The following is an 11,343-nucleotide window of genomic DNA, read 5'->3' as shown; positions in this document are numbered from 1 at the left end:
ATGAACATCTGAATGATTCAGAGGAGAACTGGGTAAAAGTGTTGTGGTCAGATGAGACCAAAATTGAGTTATTTGGCATCAACTCAACTCGCCGTGTTTGGAGGAGGAGGAATGCTGCATATGACCCCAAGAACACCATCCCCACCGTCAAACATGGAGGTGGAAACATTATGCTTTGGGGGTGTTTTTCTGCTAAGGGGACAGGACAACTTCACTGCATCAAAGGGACGATGGACAGGGCCATGTACCGTCAAATCTTGGGTGAGAACCTCCTTCCCTCAGCCAGGGCATTGAAAATGGGTTGTGGATGGGTATTCCAGCATGACAATGACCCAAAACACACGGCCAAGGTAACAAAGGAGTGGCTCAAGAAGAAGCACATTAAGGTCCTGGAGTGGCCTAGCCAGTCTCCAGACCTTAATCCCATAGAAAATCTGTGGAGGGAGCTGAAGGTTCGAGTTGCCAAACGTCAGCCTCGAAACCTTAATGACTTGGAGAAGATCTGCAAAGAGGAGTGGGACAAAATCCCTCCTGGGATGTGTGCAAACCTGGTGGCCAACTACAAGAAATGTCTGACCTCTGTGATTGCCAACAAGGGTTTTGCCACCAAGTACTAAGTCATGATTTGCATAGTGGTCAAATACTTAATACTTCAAAATTCTTCTTCTCATGAACCATAGACCAAATGACACCACATTCTGAATGTAGGCAATGGTACATGTCTTAACTTAGTTAGAGAAAAGCTAAGGGATTGGTCAAAAGATGGCTGAGGTATTAAAATTCACTCCAGATATTGTATTTAGACTCATGAGTTTCTACATGATAGAGTGCTTGCTGTGTTATCCAACTGATCTTGTGTCCTTTCTGTCATCCTGTGAACCCCGTTCATTGCTGCTCGCAGCTATATTCATATGTTTGTTATTCCCTACTCCTGTAGGTACACTCCATCTAAGTTTCCACTGAGCATCCAGGAGCTTGATGAGAACCAGATTGGAAAATTCAGCTTCTACTCTGAAGAGGCAGTAGTGGATGTAAGGTCAACTGAGACTTTGGGCCTGATTCAGAGTTGAGATAAGAGGGCACAACTTTTGTGTAAATCAATGTCAAGACAGAATCCTGCCCTTTATGAAGAGATATTATAGCTATTACCCATTATGATTCACACTTGATCTTATAGGTGTCACCTCAGTCCCTGTCTTCTCTCTACCTCTCCCCAGCTCATGAACAGGTCAGCCATAGAAAACCTACAGGTGACACTAGCCTGTCAGGTGACTCAGAAGAACGCTCTGATTGGTGCAGTGAAGCAGGCGTGTCTATGTTATTGGTCAGAGACTTTCACAGGCTCTCCAGAGGTACCGTACATCAATACACATACTTTAATCCAGTGGCCGGTTTGCTGGGATCAAATGACCTCTCTCGCTCTCTCTCTCTTTGATTTAGGAGGATCTTAGTTCTAGTGGCGACGCAAACTCCTTAGCTAAGCAGGGTCACAAAGTTCACAAAGATACAAGTGAACCAAAGAGAACTGGTGCAGGAACCAAGGAGAGGTGAGTTGGAGGGTCAATGATGGCCATGTTTTATAAATATCAATATTATTACAGTTAAATATAATTATTATGTTATTTGATTTGACTGTTGTGTTTATTCAGGCTGACTGAGGCGTTTGTCTCCATCCAGCTGGAGAAAGTGGGTCCACGAGATGAGATGTTGAACTCTTTCATAAAGAGGAGACAGATCATGGGTGTTGTGATGATGAACCCTGTAAGTGAAATGTCATAGAGGTCAGAGGGGGCAGGGGCTATGTTGGATCTCAGATATTACTGTTTGCTTGTTTGATTGTTTACCTTCATGACACTTCTCTTTCACCGCAGGATGAAGTAGCGAAAATCAAGAGGGGGCTGATTATTGAGTTCTGTCGAAAGTATGTACATCATCTTTAGTAGAAGTTGACGATCATGATCGCCATGTTCAGACATGCTAAAGTGAAGCTTCCTAGCATGACACATTTGGAAGTGTTTATTCACAGGAGACCCGATTGTTTCATCACATTTTGGGGACTTATTTACCTGTAGTCAAACAAGCTTTCCTCCAGGTGTACCTGTAACATGTTTTCTGTGTCTGTCTGTCAACCTTTTCCTAGATTCAGTGTGCGTATGTCCCAGTGTTTTGTGAGAGGGCAGATTATAGGCCTGTACCACAGCTTGACCACATTATTGGACGAGCTGCCAGACATCCGCCAGTCCCACTTCCTGATTGGCCAGGACCATGAGTTGAAAAGCGATATGGACTCAGGACTAGGCGTTCGCCCTGACCCCAGGTAAGACCAGTGTGAGAGAGCATTTAATAGCATCACATTTGGGGATGTAGTGGTAAATAGGTGGGTAAACATCCACTACATCAATGATCATATAAGAATACTTACTTTAGAAAACCTTGCATATGCTGACAGAAAGAATATTTGAGGAGTGTAAAGACACCCTGTGGTAGTGTATTTGCTGAGTGACTCTGCTGTTGGAGGTCAAAGGTTATTTTTGTTCCACTTGGTTGGACAGGAAGTTCCAGCGTCGTCCCAGGCGCCTGCTGTCAGCTGACGGCAGAATGTTCCTCAACCTGTGGTTCATCCCCCACTACACAGAGGTTCTCCTCATGTTCAGAACCCTGGAGGACTCGGTGAGAGGTTCTAACCTGTTTTACATTATATCACCCTACAGATGGACACAGACGCAGACTCATGCATGGAGTAGTGGATCGAAATTTGATTTTGTGATATCAGTAAAAAACAAAACCATGACCTTGCTACGTCTGTGTCTATCTTTCCTGTATGCAAATGCAAACTAAATCCAGAACAACAGAATGTTTCTAGGACTCTAGAGCAGGGTTTCCTAACTGGCAGTTTTATTTGGCCCCCCAAGTTTTCTGAGGATTTTTTATTTTTTTATTTGACTTTTTTTTCGTTGGACATAAAAGGCTGTAAAAACACCAGGAAATCAACTCCAAGTGATTTTAATTTAGGAAATCTATTCCCAAGTATTCCCACTCATAATAGAGAGACGTGATCGAATACAAATGTAAGCACGGTTTGAAATTATTATCTTTTAGTTAAATATTATATCTGTTTGGGCGGCTTCTTGCGGTCAATTTGCGGTCTACAAATTATTTGTACTTATGTTCCGGCCCCCCTACCATCGACAAAAAAAGAAATCGGCCTTTGGCTGAATGTAGTTGATGATCCCTGTATAGAGCATGTTGATAGCTATCTTTATTTTGATTTTGTTTACTTTTGTTGTATTACAGGCATGTAGCCGGGCTCTTCACCATAGTCTGGAGATAGTGTCTGCCCTGCATGACATCATCTATTACCTGGTCAGTTTCGCTCGACTTGGGAACCCAGGAGTCTTCAGCTCCAGGAGAGGAGGAGGAGCAGGAGGAGGAGAGCTTACAGCTGACTGGGGCGGCACTGAAGGCATCGGTATGCATCAGTTATAAGAGACCTGTGGTTCCAATGGCTCAGTGGGTTAAATCATGGTGCAGGATTGTGAGTTTGTTTTCCGCATTGGAACACATATACTATCTGTGTCACTGTCAATGTTGACAGTTCTGTAAGTCCCGTTGGATGAAAGCATCTGCTAAATGACCATGTTATTATTGTTAAGGTGCGGAGCTGTGGGAGGTCCAGAGACAGGTCGACTCTCTGTGTGACCCTGGTAGCCCTGAGGCTGTGGGTCGGCTGCTGCAACTACGGAGACACGTGCTCTTCTTGCAGTATGACACCGCTGTGAGGCACCTCATCAGGTGAGTGGAGAGAGGTAGAAGGGGTTGATATATGCCATCAGTGAGTAGGTTTAGATAAATGTAATGGAGTATGAGGGTTCCTAGCATAAGAACCAGACCTTGGTCAAATACATTATGTGTCAACAGCTTTCAAATGCTTGAGCTTGATTTAGCTTAATCAGTTCAATGGGACCAATGGAGACCAAAAGTGAAAACACAAAGGATTTGATATGGATTTGACCCATCTCTCTCTCTCTCTCTCTCTCTCTCTCTCTCTCTCTCTCTCTCTCTCTATCTCTCTCTCTCTCTCTCTCTCTCTCTCTCTCTCTCTCTCTCTCTCTCTCTCTCTGTCTCTCTCTCTCTCTCTCTCTCTCTCTCTCTCTCTCTGTCTCTGTCTCTCTCTCTCTCTCTCTCTCTCTCTCTCTCTCTTTCTCTCAGAGAGGCGTTTCTCTCCTCTGGTAACATCGTAGCCTATCAGAGCGTGAGTGACAACATGGGACACGCCCTCCCTGCGCTGAGTGACAGCGTCAGAACCAATCACAGTTCTCTACTGTCTTTACCAGAACCAATGGAGCCTCACTGCCCCCGGGTTGGTAATAAAGTTTACATTTATAAAGCCCAGACAGTGTTTGTGTTACTATCCAGAGTAAATGGGAAACACAGTATAGTTAATTCTACTTTTAATAGTTTTCCACTGCTCAGGCAGGGTTGTACTCTTAGACAATTGTGAGGTCATCATGTATTTGTGCTCTCTAGGCTCAAAGGATGTACCCATGGAGAAGTTTTCTGGCGTGTCATGGATTGCACCCTGTAGACATTTGGGGCATCCCACCCATTGAGTACTGCATGCAGGTAGACCTCTACTCTCCTTTATGATATTTATTGTTTTTCTTTTCTTACCAGCAACTGATTTTGCAGATAGAGGCTACTAGAAATGATAGTGATTGTTTTATCTATTTTGGTTGAATGCATTATAAGCTGCTGTGGATAAGAGTATCTACGATGCTAAATTACTATATTGAGGATGTTAATGGTCTTATGCTGCTTGTATCCAGCTGTGTCTGAGTGGGCTGGGTGACCACAGCAGGATGGAGGCCAATGGAGCGATCCTGGGCATGTCTCTACTAATGGAGGATGTCCTGAACAGCGGAGGGAGGGGGGCAGCACCGCTACGTCTCCATGACAACAAGGTGGAGGTCTCACGTGGAAAGCCTGAGGAAGTATGTTTACATACGTGTTATAATATATTTTATTGGGGTGTGTTAAAATATATGGGTACTAGGTTTACATAATTGCATTCAAAACACATGTAGGCCTAAAGATTTATGTAAACATATATTTACCACCAGAAAAACACGTTTTTTGCACTGGCTTACAGCATTGTGTCTTAATACCAGGAGGATGGTAGCAGTATGGATGACAGTGTTGATGACGAAGGTGATGAAGAAGAGAAGGGGTTCTCCTCTGGTCCCCTCCAGGACCCTCTCCAGGTGCTGTCTGTGTTGAAGGGGTTCCTGCTTCTAACCAAACAGCTGGAGGTGTTTAAGGAGAGCTGGGGAAGGAGACAGCTAGGGGTGGAACAGATCAATACCATGAAGATCCACAGGCACTTCTCAAGACTCTACAGGTTAGTTAGTATTTATTGCCCATGAACAAGTTTTTACTTTATGTAATATTCTGACATACCATGCAATACATATTTCTTGCATATTTCTTAATTCCATTATTTTACTTTTAGATTTGTGTGTATTGTTGCGGATTGTTAGATACTACTGCACTGTTGGAGCTAGGAACACAAGCATTTCGCTACACCCGCAAAAACATCTGCTAAATATGTGTATGTGACCAATAAAATGTGATTTGATTTGAATACGGGGAGGGGGGGGGGGGGTGATATCAAGGTTTGTGAATAGTGATGGGCAAACAACAGAGACATTAACAAGGTTTCATATATAATTGATTGTTCCTTGATTGTTTATCAAAATCAAGTCATTTTAATCCTGACTGTAAGATTATGTGGTCTCATCGTTAATATATATCTCAGTGGTTCTCATGCTTCTACATTTCAGAGCAGACATCGAGTACCCCAGTATGAGAGCCCTGGCTCAACAGATGGGTAAACAGAAGGACTTTGAGGCTCTGCTGTCTGACAACCAGCCTCTACTGCCTCCTGCAGGAGCCTCCGAAGTTCACATCAAGACATGCCAAGTACTGTACTACTGCAGCACACCATGATAGCTCACTCACACACCTGACCTCTATTGGAATTTTTTAACACAGTTTAGTTTAGGTAGAGCGTAGATGTACACTGAGTGTACAAAACATTAAGAACACCTTCCTAATATTGAGTTGCGGCCCCCTCTTTTGGCCTCAGAACAGCCTCAATTTGTCAGGGCATGGACTCTACAAGGTGTCGAAAGCGTTCCACAGGGATGCTGGCCCATGTTGACTCCAATGCTCTCCACAGTTGTGTCAAGTTGGCTGGATGTCCTTTGGGTGGTCTCGTCTGGCTCAGTTGGTAGAGCATGGCGCTTGTAAAGCCAGGGTTGTGGGTTCGATTCCCACGGGGACCAGTATGAAAGAAGTATGAAAATGTATGAACTCACTTCTGTAAGTCGCTCTGGATAAGAGCGTCTGCTAAATGACTAAAATGTAAAAATGGGTGGTGGTCCATTCTTGATACACATATGGGAAAACTGTTGAATGTGAAGAACCCAGCGGCATTGCAGTTCTTGACACAAACTGGTGCGCCTGGCACCTACTATCATACCCCGTTCGAAGGCACTTAAATCATTTGTCTTGCCCATTCACTTTCTGAATGGCACACATAAACAATCCATGTCTCAAGGCTTACAAATCCTTCTTTAACCTGTCTCCTCCCTTCATCTACACTGATTGAAGTGGATTTAACAGGTGACATCAATAAGGGATCATAGCTTTCACCTGGATTCACCTGGTCAGTCTGTCATAGAAAGAGCAGGTATTCCTAATGTTTTGTACACTCAGTGTATGTGATCCAACTGTTAACTTGAGTGTTTTATAAATGTACACACATAATGTCTGAGGGACATAAAAGGCACTGTATTCGTGAAACAACCCATATACCGTAGTAGCCTGGGATCCAAACTGAATCCACGCTTCGTTTCACTTCAAGAAATAAAGCCTTGATTCAGGTTGATTCTACCTTTTTGTCGTTCGTGATGTTGTCTGTGCCTAACCATGTTTGTACCATGCTTGTGCTGCTACCATGTTGTGCTGCTGCCATGTTGCGTTGCTACCATGTTGTGTTGTCATGTTGTGTTGCTGCCATGTTGTGTTGTTGTCATGTTGTGTTGCTACCATGTTGTGTTGTTGTCTTAGGTCTCTCTTTATGTCGTGTTGTGGTGTCTCTCTTGTCGTGATGTGTGTTAGGTCCTACATTTGTACTTGGAATCCCAGCCCCCTTCCCCACAGGAGGCCTTTTGCCTCTTGGTAGGCTGTCATTGTAAATAACTATTGGTTCTTATTTAACTTCCCTTGTTAAATAAAGGTTAAATAAAAAATATATAAATAAAAGGTTGGAGCCCAGACTAGTCGAGTAGTGCTACAGACTGAGGAATAGGTTATAAATTGTGTAATGAAGATGAGGATTAACATGAACATTGGTTTCTCTGTTGACTCTATGCATAGTGGCTCAATCCGTTTCTACAGACTGAGCAATAGGTTCTATCTGTAATATGGTGGACAAGATGATGAGGAACATCTCTTTGGATCTGTGCATGGTGTCTCAGTTGCTCAGGCTGCTGGAGAGTACAGAGTGTGATATGATCCGAGCGGTACAGAGGAGGATCACCAGAGAGCTGACCCTGGTGACTTCAGAGCGGGCACGCCAAGACACAGGCCTCCCCACAGGTACACTACTCACCTCTCACAAAGACAGTAACCAATGTTGGACCTGGATTTCTGTTGTTGTTCATTTAAAAATTGGAATATGTTTACATTTTACATTTCTAACATTTTACTGTTACATCATAAACAGATTTAACACCTACGAGTATGAGTCAACAGACTCTAGCTGTAATTGTTGACTTATCACTGTTATGACTGTTCTCCAGAGTTGTGGAAGCAAGGCCCCATGAAGCACAGTCTGTCCCCAGAGAGACCTCAGATAGTGGAGAACTTCACCCAGCAGCTAATGGAGTGTGCTGAGCAGACAGAGGAGGGACAGGTGAGAAACCCAACACAGAATGGATGGACAGGCAAGACAATAGCCCTAAAACAGTGGGTAGCAGTCTGGTCCTTTTTCTCAGTAATAAAAAAGTGTCAGTCACAGGTGTGTAGGTTTCAAGCACAAAGAACATGAGAACAGTTTAATGACAATATATATGTTATACATCTTCTGCCAGCTGACCTTCCCCACGGCCCACCTCCAGCGGTGTCTGTCCACTCTGGGCTGTTCTGTGATGGAGAGAGAACGCAGTAGCTTCCTCCTCTACTCCCAGTTCTATGAACAGATCCTACAGCAGGAGAGCCAGCTGCTCTACCGCAGAGAACAGGTATCCTACTCTACTGTACTTCAGCACCTCTTCAAAGCGCATAAGATGTGTGTCAAGATATGCAATACCTTTTTTCATTGGTAATACAGTATATGTGTGAATGACTGGGATTAGAACATCTGGGAGCTAACGCTATTCTTCCGGTGTCAGGCAAGGTTAGTTATCACGTGAGCAGGGTTCCAAACCATTTGATTCTGGGGCTTTATACCATGTATTTGCTAAACAGCACACAAACGTATCTTTAAGTTCTTGCTCTTGACATTTCTGTGTACAATATTTGTCCTGCAGGATGTGAAGAACCTTGAGGAGTCCCAGTCCCAGACCATCAACCCTTACAGCGAGGTCAGTGGGCTCTGTCGTGGGATGATGTTGCAGACCACAGCCCTGCATACCCGGATCACCCAACTGGAGGAGGAACAGAGAGGTCTGGAGCAGCAGATCAGCCTCAAATACAGACAATGCTATGACTCCCTGGTCCGACATCTTTTCTCCACCTGCATTCAACTGAAGGTACGAAACGCTTTTAAAACCTCTCTTTTTAACATAACGGTAACTATCTAAAGCCTGAAGGTATAATGCATTATGATGTGGTTAGAATGCGTTATAAGACTTGTCATAAGCATGTATGAGCCACTTATAGTGTCTTAGTATCATCTCATAATGATCCTGACTAACTTTGTTCCACAATAACAACACTGGTTAATGTGGAAGTACTTTTGACCACATTACTGCCATGCTAAAAGCACCATAACTCTCGTCTTTTTACTTGTATGGATCACAGGCCAGGATTGATGAGTACCATGTGCGAATGGACCAGGATGTTACTCAGCTGGTGAGCAAAGTGAGGAGAGAGGGAGTGGATAACATCATCAAGCTGAAGAAGTTTGGCTCCACTAAAGGCAATGAAGCTCTTCTTACGACACAGTCGGAGGTGAGATGATTGGGCCAAAGTTGTTTTCAAAGCAAGTGACTGAATTGTGACTCAGCTGTTTGCATATTGCATTCATGACTAACAGTTATTCTCTTCCATAATCTTTCTTCTTCTTCTTCTGCTCCTCCTCCTTCCTCCATCAGAAGCAGGAGCTCCATGACCTGAGCGTGGAGAACAGTCAGCTGACTGGCCTGCTGGCTAAGGTGAAGGCACTGGGCCACTGGAGACAGGTGGTTGGACAGGGCAAGCTGCACCGTAGATTGCTCCACAGCCAGCAGGTACGGTTAGGATGATCGGAAAGGAGTGTCCCCAAAATCACACAAGTGTATTGACTTGCAAGGACCGTGACATGCGGTTCTTTTATTATTGTACCTACTTAAGTTGAATGCACAGATGTTAATCTAAATTACTCAAATATAAATACAAATGTACACAGTCATATGGATTGCACCAGATTGGCTGTAGCTTTTCATGTTTCTTGCTGACGTTTTGTGCGACTGTGACTTGTGTCTAGAGGGAGATGTCCTGTCAGAGGGAGGCCCTGAGAATGAAGATGATGTCAGAGGATGAAGTGATCGTACTGAAGCAGGAACTGGAGGTCACTCAGAGGGCCATGACACAGTGTCAGATGGATTACAACCGCACCAAGAGACTGCTCACCAAACAGGTAGCTAGCTATATCCTCACCCTGAATCATTCATAACAAATTATTTTTGCAACGTTACAGAAAGAAATCAGTGTAAATTAATCTTTACATTTTCTTCTAATTTTATGTAATTGTAAATAGTGTGATATTTTCTGTCATATCTGATTTAATAACCACATCTAAAGATATTTGCCTGTCTGGTCTGACAGTAGAGTGATTTTTATTCCATGACATTATGTCCACAGAGCGCAGAGCTCCATGAGGTGAGGCATCGCTCTGCTCAGGAGGCCCAGAGCAGACAGGAGCTGGACAGCTACCGCCTGCAGAAACTGGAGCAGCTGAAAGAGGGTGTGGGGGACAGAGACAGACAGCTCCGAGATCTCAGTATTCAGCTGGACAGGAGCAGCAGAGAGAGACAGCTACTGAGACAACGCAGTGCCAAAGACATCAGACAGGTGGCACTCATTCTCATCCCTGCAGTACAAACACACCAACACAAAATATAACATTATGTAGTATTACTAAAACAGACATCATCCAGCTTGAAGGACCATAAAACAGAGTTGGATAATAATTATATTGTATGTGTCCAGTAGGTATAAACTTAGGGCCCAGCCTTTCCTGGTCAGATCATATGGTCAGGACAAACTCCTGGCCCGGGGAATAACTTATCTAAATGTGCATCTTCTCTGATGAAGGGTGCACATGTATCTCTATATTACAGACAGAGCAAGTTTAGATCCTTGGTGTAACAGTAATGGACATTAACCCAGGCACCCACTGTGGTTTTAGGTGAAGGGCCAGCTTCATCAGGAACGCAGCCTCAAACAGAAGGCTTTCCAGAGGGTGGACAAGCTGCAGAGCCAGGTGGAGGACGTTGAGACGGCTCTCTCCAGGTGTACCTCCACACCAGGTAATGGCTAAGCTTCACTCTGTTCCACTCCCTTTCCATACAGCAGTAACTCACTATGCAGTTCTGGAGTAGTGTATGCGCCAAGTAACTTGCAGGTGTAGGGTACAAAAAGTAACAGTTTAATTCATAACTCACTATGATTCAGCCTGTTTTGCCTGTGCTCTCTCACAGGGCGAAGCAAGACATCCTGTTACACTTTCCTTCACAACAGATCCAGCATCAGAAATCCAGAACACGCTGGCCCACAGCAGGACGATAGCAAGAGGGATTCTACCACCCAGCTGGAGAGACCCAAAACAGTGAGTATCTCTTCTTGCCATATTACAGCCTAGTGAACTTTGAGTTGCTTCATTTTCTAATAGAAATGTATCATTTGTGGTGTGTGTGTGTTGTCAGGACCCATCTCGCCTGCGTATCCTCACCCCTGAGGCCCTGCTACCAAACCTCACTGATGGAGGCCCAGCCTCCTCCAGTCTCCTCACACACCTTCAGCAGCTGAGACTCAACCATCAGTAGAAATGATGCTGTTCTTGTAGAAAAATGTCAA

At 44.2% G+C, this 11,343-nt stretch overlaps 1 protein-coding gene across 1 annotated transcript; it reads left to right on the top strand.

Annotated features, from left to right (window-relative positions):
- Positions 1–5,183: 5,183 nt before the first annotated feature.
- Positions 5,184–11,339, top strand: LOC311145655 (coiled-coil domain-containing protein 162; the record flags this gene model as incomplete). Its single annotated transcript, XM_084181922.1, has 13 exons — positions 5,184–5,398; positions 5,841–5,979; positions 7,542–7,662; positions 7,866–7,978; positions 8,157–8,306; positions 8,595–8,816; positions 9,088–9,237; positions 9,381–9,515; positions 9,752–9,904; positions 10,129–10,362; positions 10,676–10,796; positions 10,968–11,095; positions 11,193–11,339. The coding sequence occupies 13 exons, from the start codon at positions 5,184–5,186 to the stop codon at positions 11,310–11,312; spliced, it is 2,001 nt and encodes a 666-aa protein (XP_084038048.1). The 3' UTR covers positions 11,313–11,339.
- Between the last annotated feature and the right edge of the window lie 4 nt (positions 11,340–11,343).

The sequence above is a fragment of the Coregonus lavaretus genome, assembly GCF_964263955.1.
Source record: "Coregonus lavaretus genome assembly, chromosome: 18".
NCBI lineage: Eukaryota > Metazoa > Chordata > Actinopteri > Salmoniformes > Salmonidae > Coregonus > Coregonus lavaretus.
The sequence above is the reverse complement of the archived record's forward strand: the minus strand, read 5'-3'. Positions and strand labels throughout refer to the sequence as shown.